This window comes from Danio aesculapii, chromosome 21 (assembly GCF_903798145.1).
Source record: "Danio aesculapii chromosome 21, fDanAes4.1, whole genome shotgun sequence".
Classification (NCBI taxonomy): Eukaryota; Metazoa; Chordata; class Actinopteri; order Cypriniformes; family Danionidae; genus Danio; species Danio aesculapii.
Genome location: NC_079455.1, coordinates 40,473,843 through 40,499,496, shown reverse-complemented (window position 1 = coordinate 40,499,496; position 25,654 = coordinate 40,473,843). Strand labels below are relative to the sequence as shown.

Sequence of the window (25,654 nt, the reverse complement as noted above, 5' to 3'; positions counted from 1 at the left end):
CTCATCAATGTCCATCACTGTGTGCTGAATGGAAGGAATTTTCCACTCCCCTATTACTGAAGTAAGAAAAGAAAGAGACGGGTTGTTGTACGCAAGGATGGGGCTTTTTAGTCGTCTGTGTACATAGTGTGTGTTGGTGTGTGTGAGTTTGTGTGTACATGTGGTTGCCACCATTGAGGAAATTCCACTCACTAAATAACTAGACCTGGAAAAGGGAAACCTGAGAGCTAAATACTCTATTGACACCACACACACACACACACACACACACATACACACACACACTTTGATTTTAGATGAGGACATGGCATAGACTTATCTTATGTATGATAATTTTAATAAGTGTTTCTTTAATTTTAGATTTATTTCAATTTTAGAGACAGACTTAGATGTCTCTATGCATTTCTTTCAATTCTTTGGTCAGGTTTGTCCTCCAAAGTTACTCGTTTTTATTCTAAATCTGCCTTGGCTTTATTTACTGGTTATTTTAACATCACTGAGGGATTTACTTTTATTTTAACGCATTTCTGATGCATATTTTCATTCAAAATACCATGTTTAAATGACACTGGTTGGTTTTTTTGATTTACAAATATTCACCCACACAGTGTTTATGAGGCACAGGAGATGCTTGACACATATATGAGTCATTTTCTGCAACACACACACATTGAGCTGGGACACACACACACTGTTTCTCACTCATCTGTTTGCGGTGGCTTACTAACTGTGAGGTCAGTCTGGCTGGGGTTTCTGCCACTCTGATTGGATGAGAAACTCTGCGGTGAGACGTTTCACTTCCTGACTCAGGTATGGGTATCCTGAGGGAGTCTATAGGACCGTGTGTGTGTGCATGAGAGATAAAAGTGTGTGTATTTTTTGTGGTCACCAGGTAATGTTTTGAGCAGCTGTCAGACAAAGGCACTCACACAAACATGTCTACATACACAGTGGGGGTTCAGGGCGCAATGTCTATCCTGCCAATCATAATTGAAATCCTTCCCTTGTGGGTCACTTCCTCTTTCATGTGCCTGTGAAATCACAGGTTAGGGTTCAAAGGGCAGAGTTCAACAGGGTCAGACTGGCAAAAAAAAAAACTGCATCTGAGGACCCTTTGTGGAGTCGTCACACATAAAGAGTAACAGTTTTCACTGCAGAGGTGTTAAGTTGATCTAGATTATTTTATAGATCATATCTGCAGAATTCAGTTTTATTACATCTGAAAATGCTAAATCAGTTTCTCATGCTACCGTTTAAAAGTTTTAGGTTGGTAAAAAATTTTTTTTATTTTTTGTTTTTATTATTATTTTAGTTTTTGTTTAATAAAGAAAATATGTGGCACATGACTATATCGTAAAACAACCCTGAATCCTCATCCCCCACCCAGGTAGACTTGCTCTATAATAACAGAAGTTAAAAGATTGCTGTAAAGAAATTAAATACATTAAAAAAAATTCAATTAAAAACAAGAATAACGTTAAACCAAACAAAGAGTAGAAGTACAAATAAATAACTATTACATCATGAGATACATAAAGTGCACATAAACAGATAAGCTGTACATTAGAAGGTAGAAACAAAAGATTTGACAATATCAAAAGCTATAATCCAGGACTCAACCATTTTTGACTGAGCTTAATGTATGCGCACTGTTGAAAGTTCCATACAAATAATGTCCAGCAAAGATAGGCCCCATTGACGACTACTCATTATATGAGGAGAGATCCGGTAAAAGTGTAATCAGGAATACAGTAAAATAGGAATAATGTTAAAAATTATTATAATTTAACTGTTTTATATTTTAATATATACTTTTAAGTGCTGCTAATCTCAATTAATCGCATCAAAAAATAAAAGTTTTGTGTAATTGTGTAAATTTATTATGTAGATATAAATACACACATGCATTTGTATCACATGTACATAATACATATATATATAATACACACATATATTATGTTAAAACATACTTTTATTACAGTCGGGGAAATAAGTATTGAACACGTCACCATTTTTCTCAGAAAACATATTTATAAAGGTGCCGTTGACTTGAATTTTTTTACCGGATGTTGGTAGCAACCAAAGAAATCCATATATGCAAAAAAAAAAATAAACAACAAATCAATTTATTTTACAAATGAAGTTATGTTAATAAAATGAAATTACACAGGGAAAAAGTATTGAACACATGAAGAAAGGGAGGTGTGGAAAGGCATGGAAAGCCAAGACAGCAGCTAAAATCTCTCAGTATTTTTTCAGCAACCCTCTGCCCTTCGTCATTGAAAATTAATATCCGCTGCTTCAGTCCAACATCTAAATAGAAGGATGATGAAGATGAAACCAGGGTGGACATTTCAGCAAGACAATGATCCAAAACACAGCCAAGGAATCTCTCAAATGCTAAAAATCAAGCTGTAGAATGGCCTAGCCAATCACCTGACTTGAATCCAACAGAAAATACAAAAGAAAGTTCAGATTTGATAGACGAGATCCACAGAACCATCAAGATTTTTTACACTCTGTTGAATTCTGTGAAAGCTGCATTTGACTATATGCATTTGACAAATGCATTTGACTATATTCTCCACACGAGAGGCGTCTTTAAGCTGCCAACCCCCCAAAAAAAACAGTTTAATGAACGTCTTATGAATGAAAAGTTCAGAAGGATAGCCTTGTTTAAAAAATACTGTCTTCTTTTATCAAATTAATGCATCATTATTGGCAATAATTTAAACACTTTTGCAGCCCTAAATATATCAGTAAGCTGAAATGATTTTCTAAAGTTGGAAAATCCATGTTATTTTGTCCATAATGTGTAATTAAGCTCTGTACTAAATGTACCTCTTAAGTATACATCTGCAGGCATGTTTTTCATTATTTTCCAAGAGGAAGAAAAGAAAGCTTAATAATGTTTCAATTCCCTATAAACATGGAAATGCTTTTCAACCGGCCGGGATCAGCTATTGGTTTGATGGTTCATTCCGCTCACTCCAGAAAGATGGTTTGCCAGTAAAGTTTTCCACTTGTTTGGGCTGAGGCCAGAGCAAGAAGCCTGAAATGTGTACCTCCATTGTAATGATGATGTTTTGACAAGTGGCTTCTGTTATGTAAAGGTCTGATTCAACATTTAGCTCTGTTACCCGCAGAATAGTGGAAATTCAAGTGAGTGACTGTGTGTTTCTCTCTGTGTGTCTGCAGGAGAGCTCTTCTTCTGTGTATTCTACTTTATTGTACTTCTTTTGGATTCACCCAAGTGCTCTTTGAAGGTAAGATATGAAACCTGTAACATTTGTTTGAAGTTGGAATTTAACCCTTGTGTATTGGTCAAATGTACTACCCTTTTGTTATGTTGGTGGCTGTTTTTGCCCCATTGACTTTCATTATAATGACATTTTTTGATTGCAAAGCTTTGACACCATATGATCATGCTTTGTTGATTGTTAATGGTTTTCCCTCTTGGGAAGAAGTAGCATTTATAATTTTTATAGTTGATCATCAGTTGGCAGCATTAACCTTTTAGATAGGCCTGTGCAAAAAAGTAGTTCTGTGTAGTAAAACATCAGATTATAATGTGCGTGCATACAGTACAGTACATACACTTACTATATTTACTATGTTTTGAAAGCTGAACTGCTTATTTGGACTGTCTCAAACATATCAAGGTAAGTGCGCAGAGGTCTCTCTCACACTTGCACACGCACACACACGCACGCACGCACGCACGCACGCACACACACACACGAACACACACAAACACACACACACACACACACACACACACACACACACACACACACACACACACACACACACACACACACACACGCGCGCACACACGCTAACAGAACTCCATATAAAAACCAGAAAAGGGAAAAGGGAAAACCACCAACAATCAGCAAAGCATAATTATGTGTTGTCATGGCTTTGCAATCAAACCATGTCACTATAATGGAAGTCAATGGGGCAAAAATAGCCCCAAACATAACAAAAGGGTAGTCAATTCGGCCCGAGTGTATTTATTGTTGAGTTTTTTAAAAATTTCAAAGCATTTTCCCAAAATATGTGTCAAAATGAGATTTATCAGCAATAATCATCCCATTTGCTGAAACACAGAGAAAGTTGCGGCCAAATTAAGACTTATAATCAGCCCAGAGTGGATGAAAACATCCTCAGCAGCATCCCCAAGGGTTAACGTGCCACCATTATGCTATTTTTCCTAATTAGTTCCTAATTTTATTTTGGAGTGTCCTGCAATAGGTTTATGCCGAGTTCAGACTGCATGATTTTAGCCTCGATTTTGACTCGTCGACAGGTTTTGAGAAATCGCCGACAAATGCCTCAAAACACTCGTTCACGTCAGTAACAATCACATAGTTTGAACCATCTGATCTGACAGAAGTCACTGACAACCGTGAGATATTTGGCATGCTAAAATCTGGAGCTGTCTGTGATTCAAAATCATGTCGTGTGAAATGTGTTCTGATTGAAAATAACATCGGCGATCACCCAAAGCCAATGAGAGAGCAGCATTCACTAGTGTCGGGAGGTTGGGGAAAAGTTAAGGGCTTCTTTTTGGTCTATTTGGATCCAAGAAATGGAGGAAAAACTAGTGTAAATTTGGCAGGAGCACCACAACTGGGTCGAAAAAGAAAAAAGTTTAAGGGAAAAGTCAAGTGAGCAAAATTAGTAAATTTTCTACCCCACTAAAGGCTTCTTTCCCATTGTGTAGTTGATAACAAAGGATATACTACGTGACCTTGAGTTGTTTCCATGTCACTTTTTGCGTGTGTTTGGTTGTGAGACGTAGTTTGTGGACCGAGACAAAGTTGTCAGCGATTCTCCTATTGTAACGTCTTGCAGTGTGAAACCCCCTGTTGCCGATCTTGCAGTGTAAACACAGCAGCAATGGAATGCTACCCCAGATAGTCAAGCAGTGTAAAAAAACATCTGTGATGCCACTACTTTAAAAAATCGTGCAGTCTGAACTCAACATCAAATGCATCCAACATCTAAAACCCCCAAATTTCTCATTGAATCACCAGCTGAATCAGCACTTTTCTCACAGTATATTAAATGTGTCATTTAATGGTTGGTTTATACTCGACGCATCCACAAGGTGGCTTCGGTGTGCACAGCAAATCATTGTGGTGTTTTCGAAAGTTCGCTTTGGTTGGACGCGACATCATTTCGGCAGGCGGTAACTTCACTTGCGGCTCCACATCCGAAGATACGTGACTTAATCCAGATCTGCCAAGATGGGTGAATGTGACAACACTTAATGTGAAGTCCTTTAGGTTTCGTTTGAAGATTTAAGAGAAAAAAACAATGCATATAATTTGTGGACAGGCTGTTCAAATTTAATTAGGAGTAAATTCTGATTTAATTTTGTAGCTGGCTTGCATATACAAAATATAGCCTACTTTACTTATTTACACAACTATACAAAAGCAAACATGTTCATGAGTGTCCTCCAAATTTATCCACTACTTTAATATTCTAAATCAGGGGTCACCAGGCCGGTGTCCTGCAGATTTTAGCTCCAACCCTAATAAAACACACCTGAATGAGCTAATTATTATTTTGACTTTGCTACCTAGGTCTTACTAGGTATACTTGAGACACCTAGCCAGGTGTGTTGAGGCAAGTTGGAGCTAAACCCTGCAGGCACACCGGCCCTCCAGGACCGAGATTGGTGAACCCTGTTCTAAATAGTTAAATTCATATATTTAGCAGTGTACATTTTACTGACTACTTCTTTACTACCGTTTCATCATGACAGTTATTCCAAGTCGCCCCCTGTTGTTGCAAAAAATAGTACATTATCAAGAGTCAGGGGAAAGTATAACTCAGGCTTTAGGATTCAGTTTCTCTAAAACCCACCCTATCTAAGAGCAAGCTCTGCTCTGATTGGTCACATGGCCCAGTCTGTTGTGATTGGTTGAAACCAAAGGCTCATTACCATATCTGGATTTAGCTTCTGAAGCTTCATTAGCCCAAATACATGCAATAAGTAATGATGCATTTTCTTGACATCAACAGAATGAACTGAACTCTTCCTTGCATCAAGGTGGATGGTCAAAGTAGACGTTTACTGGCAACCACCGAAGACCATATAAACATTCATTCATTCATTTATTTTATTTCGGCTTAGTCTCTAGAGGTCACCACAGCAGAATGAACCTCCAACTATTCCAGCATATGTTTCACACTGTAGATGCCCTTCCAGCCGCAACCCAGTACTGGCAAACACCCATTCATACTCATTCACACACACTTATACACTACGGCCAATTTAGTTTACCCATTTCACCTTTACCGCATGTAACCCACGTCAACACGGGGAGAACATGCAAACTCCACACAGAAATGCCAACTGACCCAGCCGAGGCTCGAACCAGCGACCTTCTTGCCCTAAGTTACAAACATATGTAGGTTTATGCTGGAAGAAACGCTGAAATTACTAACTCATTTCAGGCAGTTTAAAAAGCACTTCTTTCTTTTTTTAAAGAGATTTTTTTTAAGTTTGCAGAGTTTTACATTCAGCAAACATCTATGTTAGGCACTGCATAAAAGCTAGTTTCCGAAAAAGCTTAATAGGGCTCTTTAAAGCTAGATTTTTGAGGTCACCAGATTATTATTGCACAATAACAAATGTGCATGTTCTTACACTTTCTGCTAAGTGTGGAAAGTTTTACAACATTAAACTTTATACCCTGATTCTTGAAACCCCCTCTTTCTCACATACGTATGAGTTTCCTTACCCGGCTTTTTAGCTTTTCTCCTGCCAAACATCTCTCATTTCCAAGCACTTTTCCCAGTAAAGCAAGTCCTATAACCGCTATTACATGAATGAGTGTGTGTGTGTGACTGCATGTCTGTTAAACAGAAAGAAATGACATCATGTTCCCTCTTGACTGCTGACTCATGCTGATTTATTCAGAGTGCACAGATATGAAAAGGCCTGAGAATTATGTTATGATAAATCTGCAGATTCAATCACATTCATCCTGACGGAAATGAAAGTTCACTGGGTTCACCACTGGCTTAACCTATTTTACATGACATAATATTTAATATTTTTATTGTGCTTTCTTTTGATGGTTTTCATTGTGTGTTTCACTTCAGCTTTTGGGATTGCCTAATAATTACGCAATGTTTTGAGATGCCTCATTTTGGCAGAATAACAAGGACGAATCTCATGCATGCATTGATCAATCTCAGAATGCATTTCAAACTAATTGTAGATTTTAAAAACATATCAAGAGAAATGTCATCTAAAATCTAATTAGAGCTCTGATAAGTCTGCAAAACGGATCAAGTTAATTAGTTAAGTCTCTTTAGTGGACACATGATTTACCTTTTTTTTTTTTCCTTTATCTTTCCAATTCTGAATGCAGTTTTTTTTAACCAAGCTGAAAATGTATGTGACTAATTACTCTGGATATACACTCACTGGCCACTTTATTAGGTACACCTGTCCGACTGCTTAATGCAAATTTCGAATCAGCCAATCACATGGCGGCAACTCTAAAATCATTTAGACATGTAGACATGGTCAAGACGATCTGCTGCAGTTCAAATCGAGCATCAGAATGAGTAAGAAAGGTGATTTAAGTGACTTTGAACGTGGCATGGCTGTTGGTGCCAGATGGGTTGGTCTGAGTATTTCAGGAACTGCTGATCTACTGGGATTTTCACGTACAACCATCTCCAGGGTTTACAGAGAATGGTCGGAAACAGAGAAAATATCCAGTGAGTGGCAGTTCTGTGGGCGCAAATGCCTTGTTGATGCCAGATGTCAGAGGAGAATGGCCAGACTGGTTCCAACTGATAGAAAGGCAACAGTAACTCAAATAACCTCTCGTTACAACCGAGGTCTGCAGAAGAGCATCTCTGAACACACAACACGTCCAACCTTGAGGCGGATGGGCTACAGCAGCAGAAGAACACACCGGGTGACACTCCTGTCAGCTAAGAACAGGAAACTGAGGCTACAATTCACACAGGGTCACCAAAACTGGACAGTAGAAGATTGGAAAAACGTTGCCTGGTCTGATGAGTAGGATGGTTGGGTCAGAATTTGGCATCAACAACATGAAAGCATGGATCCATCCTGTCTTGTATCAATAGTTCAGGCTGGTGGTGGTGGTGTAATGGTGTGGGGGATATTTTCTTGGCACACTTTGGGCCCATTAGTACTAATTGAGCATCGTGTCAACGCCACAGCCTACCTGAGTATTGTTGCTGACCATGTCCATCCCTTTATGACCACAGTGTCTCCATCTTCTGATGGCTACTTTCAGCAGGAGAATGCGCCATGTCATAAAGCGTAAATCATCTCAGACTGGTTTCTTGAACATGACAATGAATTCACTGTACTCAAATGGTCTCCACAGTCACCAGGCTCAATCCAATAGAGCACCTTTGGGATGTGGTGGAAAGGGAGATTTGCATCATGGATGTGCAGTTGACAAATCTGCAGCAACTGCTTGATGCTATCATGTCAATATGGAGCAAAATCTCTGAGGAATATTTCTAGTGTCTTGTTCCATCTATGCCACGAAGATTTAAGGCAGTTCTAAAGGCAAAGGGTATCCAACTTGGTACTAGTAAGGTGTACCTAATAAAGTTACCAGTGAGTGTATATAAAGCAGTCACAAAATTATCGAAAGGCCTTAACAGTTTTGTTTGGTCCTGATTTATGATTTGGACATGAAACACAGACAACTGCTTTACACAATCAAAGGCATCATTCAGACAGTCATTCTAGGAAGTAGTTTCTAGTGCTGTTCTTGTAAGTTTGGCTCTGTCCAGGTTTTGTGTAGCCAGCTCTGACCCCAGTGAAACACACACACATACAAGTTCAAGCTGATAAGTTTCCCTGTCAGAAGCCAGTATTTAGCACTGGAGCTTTGGCATCAGACACAGACATGCAGCTGTTAACGCGCTGCTTCTTTTTAGCCTCAAAGGATGTATTCCTGCTGGAGTTTAACACGCATGGTAAAACACTGAATTAGCACATTAAAATGATGTAATGGGGAGTCATGGACTCTCCTAAAGATGCCATGAAATCAAACTGATGTTTTATTGCTTCAGTATGTACACACCCACATTCAGAATGTTAGTAAAACATTTATTATGTATATTATATGTAATATTTTACATTATTATGTATATATTATATTATAGTATTTATTTATGAAGAGCTTAGATGCTAAAACCTCTAAAAGCCATTTCATATTTTCTGCTAAAATTAGCATTTTTCGCTGGCTCCTGTGTGTAGGCTCAGTAATTTTACTTTTAAAGTCACAAATAAGTTATTTACACTGCCTTTCAAGTGAAATAACTGAGCATAAACATTGGAGGCTGAAAAAAAGGTTCCTTTTAGGAGAACATTTCAGATGGCATTTAGGGGTTTTTGCATCTAAACTCTTCATATATTGTTATACTTATGGTTAATATTTTTTAAAAGTATATACGTATTTATTTTTATTTGAATAAATATGTATTAGGGCGTCACATTTCTGGGTGGAGTTTGCATGTTCTGCCCGTGTTTGCAAAGATTTCCTCCGGGTGCTCCGGTTTCCCCAACAAGTCCAAAGACATGCGGTATAGGTGAATTGGGTAAGCTAAATTGGCCATAGTGTATGTGTGTGAATGAGTGTGTATGGATGTTTTCCATCCTCCAGGGCTGCAGCTGAAAGGGCATCCGCTGCTTAAAATATATGCTGGATAAGTTGGCGGTTCATAGCCGCCAACACTCCCATATTTCAGACCCATCCCCCGCCACCCTCCCGTTTTGTTATTTCTCCCAGAAACTCTCGTAATTTCACCCCCCCCCCCCCCATTCCTCAGCTTTTTGGTACAGTCTGTAACACCCCCTGATTGCTGACGTTGGTATAGTATCTGATCGCAATGGCTGCCTGAAACCTGTTGCATAGTACAGTTACTCAGACTCAGTTAATTCAGACACCTCACCCTGACATCTAGACATACCCACCACTCTAGCCCCCCCACACCCCGGTCTCCAGGATTTTCAGAGACAAATGTTGGCAGGTATGGTGCCGACCCCTGATAAATAAAGGAACTAAGCCGAAAAGAAATGAATGAATAAATATGTGTTAGATATGTAAAATGTATTCTTTTTAAAAATATTTCCCAAGGGATATTTCAGAGGAAGGTAATTGTATAGTGTTAAGAATTTTATGTAACTTATGTAACTTGGTTACGCCTTTAAATTGCACTCAGTCAGTTTCTCAACCCATTATACACCCATTACAGGTCTTTCAGTCTCTGCTAATGAGCTAATGATCTGAATCAGGTGTGTTTGGTTAAGGAGACATGGGCTGTTTCTCAATATGCATTCGTTAGCAATCTTGTGTTCTCATGTAATGTCATCATGAACTGCCAAGGTTAGTTTTAAAACTCAAAACCGCAAAAACGGAGGACGCGTGAAACTTCCCGAATGTGTTCTTGGTATTGAGGACACAACGATGCAGACTTGAGCACCAAACTCGCTCTAGAAATTCCAGAAGTCATTGCGACTGGAGGGGGAAAGCGCAGCATTTTATATAGATTTAATATTATAGTTCAGAGTTATAACTTATTTACTAGTCAGGAGTTTCCCTAATAGGACGGTGAATATAAACATTAATAAAGGCATAAACACACTAAGGGTGTTTATTTATCGAAATTTGTACTAAAAATCTGTTTTATTTGTATTGTGAAACGTATATTTGTAAAGTCTTTATGCATAGTATATATAGAGAAAAGGGGAAAAACGATAAATCGTTGTATAAATACTCCAATGTTTAAATAATTTTCGGTTAAAAATGCATGAAGGTCATGTGACCATCAGGAAGAACGCAGCATCTCATTTCTCACAGGACACGTTCTCTGTTCTCGCGGTCTCCCGAGTTCATTCTTCCCAGGTGACCTGGCAAAACCGGTCTCCAAAAGAATGCGAGTCCATTTTCTGCATCCTTGGAATTGAGAAACAGCCATGGAAAATGTGCAGAGCTGGTGGTCCCCCAAAAACGTGGTTAAGAAACACTGCACTAAACTGAATAATAGTATCTTGCGAAATAAATAGCAAAATATTATATTCTGTCAGCATGGCGGTGATGCAGTGGGTAGCACAATCACCTGAAAGCAAGAAGTTTGCGAGCCTCTGCTGGGTCAGTTAGCATTTCTATGTGGACTTTGAATGTTCTCCCCGTGTTCGCAAAGGCTTCCTCCGGGTGCTCCGGTTTCCCCCACAAGTCCAAAGACTTGTGGTATACGTGAATTGAATAAGCTAAATTGGTCGTAGTTTATGTGTGTGATTGAGTTGAGTGTGTATGGGTGTTTCCCAGTGATGGGTTGCAGCTAGAAGGGCATCCGTTGCTTAAATTATATGCTGGATAAGTTGGTGGCGACCCCTGATTAATAAAGGGACTAAGCCGAAAAGAAAATGAATGAATGAATGTCAGCATGGCAAAGACAAAAGAAATTAGTTATTACAGCTATTATGTTTCAAAAGCGTTCCATCAAACATCACTTGAAATATTTTTTTAAAGTTTTTTTTTTTTTTTTTTTTTTTTAAGTTTTTACATTTCAAAGGAGGGCTAATAATTTGGACCTCCTCTGTACATGTCAGTGTGTGTTAAGATGTTTTTGTATTTGTGTTCCAGATGTGGACGTGTTGCAGCGGTTGGCTCTGCGTGCTGAGCTCGGGTCCCGTGCCGTTCCCGCTGGCGTCATCTCCCTCCGCTCAGGAGTCATCCTCACCACACGGGCACGGGTCACCACACCCACACGCTCTCTGTTCCCACCAGAACTCTTTTGGAACTGCACTATCGTCCTGAGCGTCCGATCCCACCGCTTAAACTCAGCTTTTCTCTTCTCTGTCCTATCTGGGAGTCGGATTCAGCTCGGGCTGGAAATTTCGCCTGGCAAGCTAACACTTCATGCAGGCCCCGGGAATGCTGCAACGTTCCCATATAACCTCCATGATGGACGCTGGCACCATCTAGCCTTTGTTATAAATGGGCGATCAGTGACCCTACACTCTCCCTGCTCGGAGAGCAACAGAGGAGTTACTCAGGAGCTCCCTGTACTCCCTGAACGCCTGAACCCTAGAGGAACCTTCCGCCTAGGGGGCAGCAGTGCTCTGCTTCCGGGTGTGGTGCCCTTTGAGGGGGCGGTTTGCCAGTTTGATGTGGTGCCCTCAGCTCAAGCACAGCAAAATATCTGCAGCGCCATCCGCAGGCAGTGCAGAGAAAATGACACCTACAGGCCGGCACCTCCTGCCCTGCTTCCCCTCCCATCCCGACACTCCCCACCACTATTGGCCCACACCTTACCACCTAATCGCACTTTCACTTTCACTCCCACTAATTTCCTTTTGGCACCCGTAAATGGCGCAGGAGGGTCTTCTTCTGTGAGAATGAGTGATGGTGTGCGACCCAAGCCTTCCTCCACCACACCTCCACCCCTTGCCTTGATGCAAACAGGAATTGATGCTCCTTTATCTTTAAATTTGGTCACCCCCAAGCCTAGTCTCAGGACACCCAAGCCCACAGCCTCAAAACCTGGGGTCTGGCTTACCCCCACAAATCCATCCGGACCAAAACCCACTCCAGGGAAAGCATCTCCAAAACTTAACGTAACTAAATCTTTTGGACCAAGGCCTACAGCTGCTCGACCGGCTTCTTCGAAACTTGGTTCAAAAGCAATTGGTCCCAAGCCTACATCATCGAAACCCTCCAAACCAGTAAAGAAGCCGACATCTGCACCAAAACCCAACCCAACGAAGAATGCGTCTACTGGTCCCAGACCTACCAATTCAAACAAGAAACAAAACGCCATTCTGAAACCATTGCCTACTCCGAAACCGACTGTCCCCAAAAGACCCTCGCCAACCAACAAAAAGCCACTCAAGCCCAAAACCAAACCCCACACCACCTCGTTAACCCCAAAATCCACCCTGGCTCCAAACTCTAGTCCTAAAAAGCCCCTGCCGACCCTAAAATCCCCGTCGTTCACCACTGCTGCACCAAGTAAACCCCCCAAAACTCTGGAAACCCCAAAAGTCAATCCTGACAAGCCTAAAAGGCCTGTGCCTTATTCCACACCACGCACTCCAAGGTTCGCCATCCAATCTGTGACTCTTCCGGCATTTGACGATTTCCAGAGCTTCGAGGTAGAGCCCACACGCTTTTCACTTCTGGTTGGAGCACCAGGACTAAAAGGAGATCAAGGGGAATCGGTAAGCGATCTGCATTGTTTGTGTTTGCGTGTCTTATAAGTTAAATAAGGTTGTGTGTTTTATAAGGTAAAAATAAACCCGTCTCCAGTTTTCTGGTGGCTCAAATGCTTTTCAAGGGATGTAAACAAAGGTTGTATACATTTAGGTTCATAAATGTTGGTAATGCCTTCATAGATCTTATAAACATTTGTAGACGTTAGCTAACATTACTGTCTTCTTACATTACTTAGAGTTTGAAAGCTGTTGAGTGATGTGTTTTTAAAGCGAGGTCAGAGGTCAGAGGAAGCAGTGAACATTTTATCAGTCACCCAGACATTCACATAGACATTTACAAGCAGCGATTCCCATTCCATTCATGGAAATCTGGGCATAGCAGTTCAATCGGATGAACTGGAAACTCTCAAAAACATGTTTAAGAGACTGTATTTCACTGACCCGTGACCCAAAAACAAACAAGGATAAGTGAGTTATCGCAAGTCCTGCGTTAAATGTGAGCCAGCCATACTTAAACAGCAGGTCTTCGATGTCTTAAAGCTGAAAGATGCAGTGATGTAGAACAAACATCTGCGGAAAGGTTCAGAAGTTCAAAGAGAGGTTAGTGATGTCATCATAATGCAAACATCTACACATTCTCTTGAGAGAAGTACTGTAAAAATGTGTAACACCAAACAGTAACTCGTTTAGCTTTTGTTATGTGATGCATGTCAATTCAGAGACTGCTGTTTTGATTTTATCATACCCAGACCATGTGGAGGAAAAATCAGCATAGAACAGCATTTGCTACCCATTTTACCTTTGCATTATGATGCATTTGAGACAGAAATTCTAACATTCATCTTAATACAAAGATAAAATGGGCTATAACGCTGTTTCATGCAGATTTTTTCTTCTATATCTAAATATATATCTATATTTGCTTCTGTATAATTTTAAATATATTTAAAGCTCAAGTATTTTTTAAATAGTAATTTAATAGGAAGTTCATTATAATATAAAATATATATTTTGTTGTTCATTTTTTAATTGTCACATAATATTAATATATTAAAAAAAAAACTTTTTCTGAACTGACGAAGACATAAAAATCCACATACTCTCACAAGAGGGATGGAAAATAGAAATTCATTATAAAATACTACAAATTTCATTCGTAACATTCATTATTTTATATGATGTATCAATAGCCCCTTTCACACAGTGATATCGGTAAATATCCGGAAAATGTCCGCAATGACTTTAACGGTAAGTTCATAAAAAGGTGTTCACACAGGGAAGGACGTTCCGGAATTTTTTCAGAAAAGATCATTCACACATCCATTCCGAAATACTGGTAAAGTCTTACATCATTAACCAGAAATGACCTCTAAATGGCTGCGCTTGTATTTGTAAACATACAAATGTTTGTAAACCAGCAATTCACGTGCACATGCGTCGAGCAACTGAAGCAGAGCTTGAAGGTAAACAAACAGCGGTTTATCATAAGCATTTTATCGAAGGAACATAGAAACGTTATCTGACTGACATTTAGCAGCTAAATGTGCCTGGAACAATATTTAAAGACTTTTATTTTCATAAACCGCGCAGATGTGAATGCGTCTGAGTGTTCTGATTGGCTAAAGTAGACGTCTCACGTCAGCGCGTTCTAATTGTGAACATGCTTTTTACGGCAATTTTTATTCTGCGTTCACACAGAGCAGCATTCCGGCAAATTATCGCTAATGTTACAACTTCTCTTTCCAGAAAATTGCTGGAACGAATTCAAGCCTCAGCTGGTTCTATTGGTGTTTCCTTGTGGAGTTTGCATGTTCTCCCCATGTTCGCGTGGGTTTCCTCCGGGTGCTCCGGTTTTCCCCACAAGTCCAATGACATGCGCTATACTGTAGGTGAATTGGGTAAGCTAAATTGTCCGTAGTGTATGTGTGTGAATGACTGTATGGATGTTTCCCAGTACTGGGTTGCAGCTGGAAGGCATCCGCTGCATAAAGCATATGCTGGATAAGTTGGCGGTTCATTCTGCTGTGGCGACCCCTGATTAATAAAGGGACTAAGCCGAAAAGAAAATGAATGAATAAAACGTCAGTATGTGTGAAAGGGGCTAATAATGTGTGTTTTATTCACAATTAAATTTATTAAAAGGTTTTTAAAATTGGATCTAAATTGTTAATTATCATTTAAATAAAATTATATATTTAAAAAATTTACTTTAATAAAATAGTCAATATTTTAAATTAATAGTTTGTCTTTAAATATTTAATTATTTTATTTCATTCATTCATTTTCCTTCAGCTTAGTCTTTTATTCATAAGGGGTCGCCATAGCGGAATGAACCGCCAACTTATCCAGCATATGTTTTACACAGCAGATGCCCTTCCAGCTGCAACCCAGTACTGGGAAACACCCATACATCCTCACATTACCACACACACACAAGCTACAGCCAATTTAGTTTACTCAATTCACCTATAGCACATGTGTTTGGACTGTGGGGGAATCCGGAGCACCCAGAGGAAACCCACGCCAACATGGGCAGAACATGCAAACTCCACATAGAAATGCCAACCGACCCAGCCGGGACTCGAATCAGCGACTAACTAAATGTCAAATCAGATCACTTGTGAACAGCGATTTTACTGAGCATGATCAAAGTGCAGTCAGGGATGACATGATGGTGAGGCGTCCACAAGCTCAGACTCCTGAACAGTGGACTGAAGCTGACAGGACGTCCCACATCTCCAACAATGACCCACTTTAGCTCTCTGTTTATGTCTGTGGTTACCTCTAAACCTCAGGCCATCACGCTGTGTGTGCGCGTGCGTGTGTGTGTTAATTGGTGGAGACTAATAGGTGTGTGCGTGTGTGTGTAATTTGGTGGAGACTTGAGTGTGTGTGTGTGTGTTTGTATGCGCACTTTGGTGGAGACTCGTCTGTGTGTATAATTTGGTGTAAACACATACGCATGTGTGTGAGTGTGTGACATTTGGTGGAGACCTGTGTGTGTTTGTGTGATTTGGTGTAAACTTGTGTGAGTGTGTGTCTGTGTTCATGATTTGTTGCGGACTCATGTATGTGTGAGTGTGTAATTTGGTGGAGACTCGTGTGTGTGTGTGTGTGTGTGTGTGTGTGTGTGTGTGTGTGTGTGTGCGTGCGTGCGTGCGTGCGTGCGTGCGTGCGTGCGTGCGTGCGTGCGTGCGTGCGTGCGTGCGTGCGTGCGTGCGTGCGTGCGTGTGCGTGTGTGTGTGTGTGTGTGTGCGCATGTAGTTTGGTGGAGACTTATACGTGTGTGTGTGAGTGAGTGAGTGTGTGTAATTTGGTGGATACTCATACGTGTGTGTATGTGTGTGTGTATAATTTGATGGAGACTCTTACACGTGTGTGTGTGTGGGGGGGGTTGTTTGTGTGTGTGTGTGTGCATCTAATTTGGTGGAGACTTATACGTGTGTGTGTGTGAGTGAGTGAGTGTGTGTAATTTGGTGGAGACTCAAACATGTGTGTGTGTGTGTGTGATTTGGTGGAGACACGTGTGCGTGCGTGTGCGTGTGTGTGTGTGTGTGATTTGTTGGAGACTTGTGATTGTGTGTCATTTAATGTAGACTCATTTGTGTGTGTATGTGCAATTTGGTGGAGAAGCGTGTTTGTGCGCTCGTGTATGTGAGTGTGTGTGTGCGCATGTGTTTCATGAAGACTTGTAGGTGTGTGTTTGTTTATGTGTGTGTGTGTGGAATTTGGTGGAGACATACAGGTGTGTGCGTTTGTGTGTGTGTGTATAGTATGTGTGTAATTTGGTGGAGACTCATACAGTAGTTTTGCTTGTGTGTGTGGTTTGGTGGAAACTCAGGTGTCTGTATTTATGTATGTGGATGTTTCTATAGGGGCGTCACGGTGGCGCAGTCGCCTCACATAAAGAAGGTCGCTGGTTCAAGTCCCATCTGGGCCAGTTGGCATTTCTGTGTGGAGTTTGCATGTTCTCCCCGTGTTGGCGTGGGTTTCCTCCGGATGCTCTGGTTTCCCCCACAAGTCCAAACACATGTGCTATAGGTGAATTGGGTAAGCTAAATTGTCCATAGTGTATGAGTGTGAATGAGTGTGTGTGGGTGTTTCCAGTACTGGGTTGCGGCAGGAAGGGCATCCGCTGTTTAAAACATATGCTGGATAAGTTGACGGTTCATTCCACTGTGGGGACTCCTGATTAATAAAGGCCCGAAAAGAAAATGAATGAATGAATGAATATTTGTATATGTGTGTTTGTATAGTTTAATGGAAACTCACAGGTGTGTGTGTGTGTGTGTGTGTGTGTAGCACCCATGAAAATGTGCTCTGTCATTAGCGGAGGATAATTACCCAGACGCCCCGTCATCATCATCCCCCCTTAAAGACGCGTTGAGCATGTACTTAAGTAAAACTAAAGAAACACACACACACACCCGGCGATTTCCTCAATTACAGTAGCAGCAGCAGCACACGCGCTCTCAGCCTGGAGCAGCTGTATAATGAGCTCCAGCACACTGTTAGCATCATGCTACTGTAGTTTTTAACATACTGTCAAATACTCTGCTTTAGATCTTTTTAGGCAGTGTTATCGGTCTACCCGTAAAGATGCTAGATGTTTCTTTTAGTCAAGTTCTTGCAATATTGTATTCATTTGTGCTTTTGCTTGTCGTTTTTTTTTTCTTGATTTTTATTTGACAGTGTCCAAGTTTTTTTTTCGGACTAAATATATATTTTATTTTACTTAAAAAAAAAAAAAAAGCAGTTAACAGTTTCCGTATTTTGTGATTCACAAGTGTTTTCCGCTCATTTACAGTTGTGAATTGCATTATGGGATGTTGATCTCTGCTCTGTCGACATTCAGTGTTTCCAAATTCAACTCTACAGTTTAACAAAGTGACTTTTATGGACATTTTAGTCATCTGAAATAATATAAGGTATAAAAAATAATATATACAGAAATAAGTGTGTAAAATAACAGAAAACGTACTGGAAGCTTTTTTTTACAAGGCTTTTGTAGCATGATATACAACACCAACCCAGACAATATATCACTTTAAAGGTGCTGTATGTAAGTTAAGCATAAATAATTGCATAATATGTTTGTAGATATTTAAGACACTATCTAAAAAACAATACTGAAGTCAGATATTCTGCCTGGAAAATGTGCGTTACGTGCTGAAACATCTGTCTTTGTTTTGGTCCCTTTAACCTGCCCCCTGCCAGTTAAGCCAATTATATTTCTGCACCCCGGGTTGCCTTGCTGGAAAACCGTGTATTTCATTCATTCATTCAGAAAGGCTCTGAAAGCATGCGCCCGTGACCGAAATGCGACAACCAGACAGTAGCAGACTCTGAAATGAGACGCAGATTCAGAGTTCCACATGAGGTTATTAATTAGCAAATCATAGAAATATTACAAGCGTAAACATTAGATGAGCAGGTTACATTGTAACCCCGTGTCCTAATAACACGCTACGTGACGAGATTTGCAGTGATAAGCAATTTGGCTGTTTGCACCAGATGAAACACGACAGAAATTTAAATACAGTAGCACAGAATAGTGCACTCACTGCACTCCAATAAAATGGTAAGGTTTATATCTAATGAATACATATTAAACCTCTTTAACATTATTAAATGTACATGCTGAATCACTGATATGAGTTGACTTGCGCTGAGTCACAGCTCTAAAGTTCAATTTCAAACGGTTTACTTTATTTTCAAGATCTGAGGTGAACTATCTGCTGCTGCTTTCAGTATATAGCAATACATGTCAGGTAAAATGGCATTCAAACTCACATTATTAGTATTTAACACTGAATAAAACACATGAGGTGTACCTGAGCTGATCATTGTCAGTTTTCTGTTGTTCAGCTGCAAGAAATTGAAGTTGTTTCTAATATATCAATTCGAGGTGTTGGTTGGAACAAAAACTCCTTTTAATGTTAAAATTTTTTCCTTCTATCATGTTGCTTTTAATTAGAACACGATTTAAATCAGCCTTAAATCAGACTTTAGGCTCAATTTTCAGACTCGTTCCTGTTGGTCGTCAATCTGGCAACCTGCACTTGCGTTTGCAATACCTAGTTCAACCACTGGGTGTCAAACTTACATACTGCAACTTTAAACTTAAAAATTTTAATAAAAGTCACTTTTTCAAACTTTGAGGTTTAAAGGTGTTGGAAAAAAGATCAATGTTACATAATGCAGTTCAAGAGCAGAAATAAAATCGGGAAAAAAATAGAAACATGATTCACAAAATACGGAAAACTGCTAATTTACAATGTAGTAAAATGTTATGTACTGTTATCATGGCAAACACAAAATAAATGTGTTATTAGGACAGAGTATGAGTAAACTATTATGTTTATAAATATGTTGAAAAAATTAAACAGCATTGAGAAAAATTTCACAGAAAATATTGAGAAAAAAAAGGCTCCAGTTTCCCCCACAGGTCCAATGACGTGGTATAAGTGAATTGGGTAAGCTAAATTGTCCGTAGTGTAGTCCGTAGTCCGTAGTGAGTGTGAATGAGTGTGTATGGATGTTTCCCAGTGATGGGTTGGAGCTGGAAGGGCATCCGCTGCGTAAAACATATGCTGGATAAGTTGGCGGTTCATTCCGCTGTGGCTGCCCCAGATTAATAAAGGGACTAGCCGAAAAGAAAATGAATGAACGAATATTGTGAAAAAGTTCACTGAAAGCCTAATCATATAGACCCTATTTTGACCCTATATACCGTGATACAAAGTGGACCGTGAGCAATCTGTCCCGTTGCACACTTCAGTAGTAGACTGTTGCAGTAGTAAAGTCTGAAAGCAGTGTTGCATCATGGGAGGGGATCTTGCTGTTGATTCAGGGGTTTGTGGGTGTATGTGAGGCTGTGTGTTTGAGTCTGTGTACATGTATGCGGATGAGGAGCCCCTTCCCCTCCTCCATCACACACACACACACACGGCTCAATGGAGTTCTTTCATCCTGCGCCGCGTGGCACTGCTCTGGGGCTGGAGGACAGAGCCTCTGTTTCAACAAATATGTTGATCTATATGATACCGGCTGAGTGAAATTACCGGAAAAAATCTTGATATTTTTGGCCATTTGATGCTGTTTTTGCTCTCAAATGGCTTAAAAGAGTGTTGTTTTAGAAAACTTTTGGAGCAAACAGCCATTGTTGGCAGGTAGATTAAAAATGTTACATTTTTTACAGAAAATAAATTAGCATGAAATGTCATTGGCAGCCCATTGTAATGTTGCTTTACAAATGCAATACGTCTCGTTTCAGAGAGAAAGTGTGTTTTATATATTATTTACATAAATAATTTATTAATATGCATATTTATAAATGTCAATTTTTTTAAATGTTGGTTTATTATATATATATATGCAATTGAAGTCAGAATTATTAGTCCCCCTGAATTATTAGCCCCCCTGTTTATTTTTTCCCCAATTTCTGTTTAACGGAGAGCAGATTTTCTCAACACATTTCTAAACATAATAGTTTTAATAACTCATTTCTAATAACTGATTTATTTTATCTTTGCCATGATGACAGTAAATAATATTTGACTAGATATTTTTCAAGACACTTCTATACAGCTTAAAGTGACATTTAAAGGCTTAACTAGGTTAATTAGGTTAACTAGGCAGGTTAGGGTAATTAGGCAAGTTATTGTATAACGATGGTTTGTTCTGTTGACTGTCGAAAAAAAATATAGCTTAAAGGGGCGAATAATATTGACCTTATAATGGGTTTTAAAAAATGTTAAACTGCTTTTATTCTTGCCGAAATAAAACAAATAAGACTTTCTCTAGAAGAAAAAATATTATCAGACATACTGCGAAAATTTCCTTGCTCTGTTGAACATCATTTGTGAAATATTTTAAAAAGAAAAAAAAAAAATTAAAGGGGGGCTAATAATTCTGCCTTCAACTGTATATAATACAACAGTTCTTTCTGGTTCTTAAATCTGATTGGCTGATAGCCGTGTGATATTCTGCCAGTAACAGCACTTGTCCAGCCTCTTAAACCCTTGTGGATTACTCCGCCCACATTCAGTGACAAGCAGAGGACACTCTACAGTTTGACAGACATTACTGCTGTTCGGCAACATAATGTACTTTTGAGGCTTTTTAGTCGAGAATGTAGTTGTTTAGATCGCAACTATGCTGTTTATTTATAAGGATAGGGTTCATTTCTGAGAGACAGAGAGCATCGGCGGCCATTAGCCTGTCTTTGAGCAAAGACGGTTGATGATGTTTGTTCACAAGATGGCGACAGAGACCGCATAATAATCCCTAAAAGAAAAACAGAGTGATTTCAAACTACAGCTGATCAAATCATTATTAAACAGGTAAATGACTTTTTAAGTCGATCTCTCTCTTTTGTATGTTATAGTACTGTATTTATACTATAGTAATATTGTGGTCTCCCAATTGCAACAGAGAAATACTGGGAAATCTCTGTAGACCAAGATGGCATTTCATGCCGTTCAGCCTTATAATCTTAAAATGTGAGCAAAATCACCTGTTTTGTCATCACTTTAGTCATTGCGCTAGAGAATCATTCAAACACTAGCTCTAAAGTGACCTTGGGGAATTGGTGACAGCTTCTGCTGTTAGCTGCAGTCAGCTGCAGATGTAAATGAGTGGCGGAAGAAAGTAGTTCCTCTCACAAAAGGGTTTTTAGACTCTCTGTGTTTGATTTTCCTTTATTCACAATTATGCCGTCATAATATTGAATAGATTTGTTTAACCCTTTAACGTTACATGCTGACTGACTGACTGACTGACTGACTGACTGACAGGGTTGCACAATACGTGAGGCCAACAAACATGAGCTTTGGTGTGGTGATCTGAACATGTAGCTTTAAGTTACGATGAACAGAGTTTCCATGACTATATTTTATTTATTTATTTATAGATAAACGTCTGTGGTTCTGCATACAATGACTTTATCTTGCTGGAGTTTATGGCCGTTTCACTTCAGGAAGAATCAATATCGTTCTGTCTATTGGAGACATTCATAAATATTCCAAGCAAATCTAATACATATTGGAGATATACTCATTACATACATGCACTGAACTTCAGCAGCATTTAAATGAGAGTGCAAAAGAAAATCTGTGCTTGAGCAGCGTATATTTGAGGGTGTGCAAGAAGTTTTGTGCATGAACAGAGAAAATCGGCACTCGAGCACGGAGATTTCCATGTTCATAATACTGCGCTCTTGACTAGGCATGGGACGATAACCGTTTTCAAGGTATACTACGGTTTGGAAAAGTCAAGGTTTTAAAATCATCAATTTTCTGCAATATCATTCTAAAAGTATGTGTAAGATTTTTTATTTGTTTTTTTGTTGTTTTTAGGACAACAGTATCTCCAGCAGAAAAGTTATCCAAAGATGCTGTTTTAAATTGTAAAAAAGTCTGTTTTTGAAACAAAAGAAGACAGCAGAAGTCAATAATTCATTTCAATGATTCAATGATTCATTTAGCCTGACATGTTTACTGCTCAAAAATATTTAAAATGTTTCTCAAAATAAAATATATTGTATTCAAAAGCGAAAAAAGTTTTTTACCCAGAAACTTAAGAAGAATGTATTTTAGAGCAGTAACCACAATACCGTGAAACCGTGATATTTTTATCCAAGGTTATCATACTGCCAGAGTCTTATACCGACTCATGCCTACTCTTGACATTTGTCAATGAAATAACACCACAGGTAGTTGATAGATCTGTGTAAAAGGCCTGCCACCACAGCTGGAAAAAATCCGAAAGGAAACGCTGTATAAATTATATCATTTAAGATATATATTCTAAAAAATTCTACTAATTATAAATAGTTATTTCTACTTTGTAAATATTGTTAAATAATCCACCATAATAAATCATTAGTGATGTTTTTATTATGTTTATTTTACAAACAAACATACTTTCATTCATTCATTTTCCTTCAGCTTAGTCCCTTTATTCATCAGGGGCCGCCACAGCGGAATGAACCACCAACTTTTCCAGCATATGTTTTACACAGCGGATGCCCCTCCAGCTGCAACCCATTACTGGAAAACACCCATACACACTCATTCACACAAATACACTATGGACAATTTAGCTTACTAAATTAGTAATACATCTATAGTGGGGGACTGTGGGGGAAACCTAAGCACCCGGAGAAAACCCACACGAACATGGGGAGAACACTCCACACAGAAATGCCAACTGACCCACTGAACTCGAACCAGCGACCTTCTTGCTCTGAGGTGATCGTGAGACCCACTGCGCCACCGTGACGTCCCAACAAAAATACTTGTTTAAAAGAAAATCTAAATAGATTCATTTAAATATATGAATTAGTTTAATTAATAAAAATCTACATTAAGCAAAATATGAATCATTTTATTTATACATATTTTAGAAACACTTAAAATAGTTGTTACGATTAAATGAAAAAATAAACACATGCTTTACGCTACATTCATTCTTCCATGGCGGGGCGCCACACCAAAATTCATCCCGCCACGGCTACATTACAGCTTCTCATTCAAAACATTCAGACGTTTTTTAAATGGCGGGTTATAATCGCACCAAAACGTATTAAAAGGTGAGTGAATTACGTTGCTGTACGTGCTGTAGTGCTGTACGTTATTTGTTTAACCCTTTAAGGTGATATACTGACTGACTGACTGACTGAGTAGCTGACTGACTGACAGGTGCGTGAGGCTAGCAAACACAAGGTAGCTTTCAGTTATGATGAACAGTTTCCATAATTATACTTTATTTATAGATAAAGGTCTGTGGTTCTGCATACAATGACTTTATCTTGCTGGAGTTTATAGCTGTTTCGCTTTACTTCAGGACGCATAAATGCCGCTCTGTAGGTCTATTAGAGACATTCACAAATTTACAAATCTAATAATTGTTGGAGTCACACTTCAGCAGCGTTGATTTGAGAGCGCACAAGAAAATCTGTGCTTGAGCAGCGTATATTTGAGGGCGTGCAAGAAGTTTTGTGCACGAACAGAGGAAATCGGCGCTCGAGCACGGAGGTTCACATGCTCGTATTATATGAATGTGATCTCTGTTTTGTAATACAGCGCTCTTGACATGTGTCAATGAAATAACACCATTAGTAGTTGGTAGATCTGTGTAAAAGGCCCAACAGAGTCTGCCGCTACAGCTGAAAAAATCCTAGAGGAAACTCTGAAACATATTTGTTTATTATTTATTAAAAGTATTACTTTAGTTTTTTAAAATACAACCATTTCTACATATTCAGATATAAGAACAAATATTTACATCTCAAATCATGAATACGTAATTACTATAAATAAAATAACTTGTTCTTTATTCATCTAAAATATTCAACCAAATATTTTACCGCCCTTCTAAGCTATAGAAACAGCCAACAGGGATCTTTTCATAAAAGCACACACCACACACACACACACACACACACACACAGTGGGATTCAGTGTAAATCTATAGCTCATTATCAGAAGAAGGAAATTCCGTCAAATGACTTCCTGTTTCCTCCCGCTGTGTTTGGTTTTGAAATAGAGGCTGACAGCAGTATCAGCACACCTCTGTGTTTGGTTCATAAGTGCTCTCTTGTGTTTGGCAGGGATTACCGGGACCTCCAGGTAAACCAGGGCAGCCCGGGACGCGAGGACCTCGGGTGAGTGTTAAACGACAAGAGCCATCGACCTTTGACCTCTCGTATAAACAGGAAGTGTGTAAAGTGCAGTGTCTTATAAAATCTCTCGCGCTCTGTTCCTCCTGCTGGATTTGCGCTTTATTGCTGCTCGTCAGTGTGTGTGTGTGTGTGTGTGTCTGTGTTTTGTCTCATCAGCAGGTCAAACTGACCTCAGAACAAAACACTAATGCTGCTCTGGATTTGTCTTGTCCACTTTCACTCGTTCATCTGCACTCGCTTATTTGTGTTTTATAAATTGTTGATATATGAGATAAATATCAGTCAAATATATTTATATATTTATATTTATATATTTTTATTTATATATATATATATATATATATATACATATACACACACACAGTTGAGGTCAGAATTATTAGCCCCCCTTTGAATTTTATTTTCTTTTTTAAATATTTCCCAAATGATGTTTAATAGAGCAAGGAAATTTTCACAGTATGTCTGGTAATATTTTTTCTTCTGGAGAAAGTCTTATTTGTTTTATTTCAGCTAGAATTAAAGAAGTAAAAATTTTTTTAAATCCATTTTAAGGTCAAAATTATTAGCGCCTTTAAGCTATATTTTTTCCAGTAGTCTGTAGAACAAACCATCGTTATAACTTGCCTAATTACCTTAACATGCCTAGTTAACCAAACGAACCTAGTTAAGCCTTTAAATGTCACTTTAGGTTGTATAGAAGTGTCTTGAAAACTATTTAGTCAAAT

The 25,654-nt window shown here is 39.1% G+C and overlaps 1 protein-coding gene across 1 annotated transcript in view; it reads left to right on the top strand.

Annotated features, from left to right (window-relative positions):
- col27a1a (collagen, type XXVII, alpha 1a) overlaps positions 1–25,654 on the top strand; it is a 156,084-nt gene that overhangs the window by 2,527 nt on the left and 127,903 nt on the right. Inside the window, exons 2-4 of the mRNA XM_056447135.1 lie at positions 3,199–3,266; positions 11,673–13,249; positions 24,858–24,911. Of these exons, the coding sequence (XP_056303110.1) occupies positions 3,199–3,266; positions 11,673–13,249; positions 24,858–24,911 (1,699 nt within the window). The remainder of the gene's footprint in view (positions 1–3,198; positions 3,267–11,672; positions 13,250–24,857; positions 24,912–25,654) is intronic.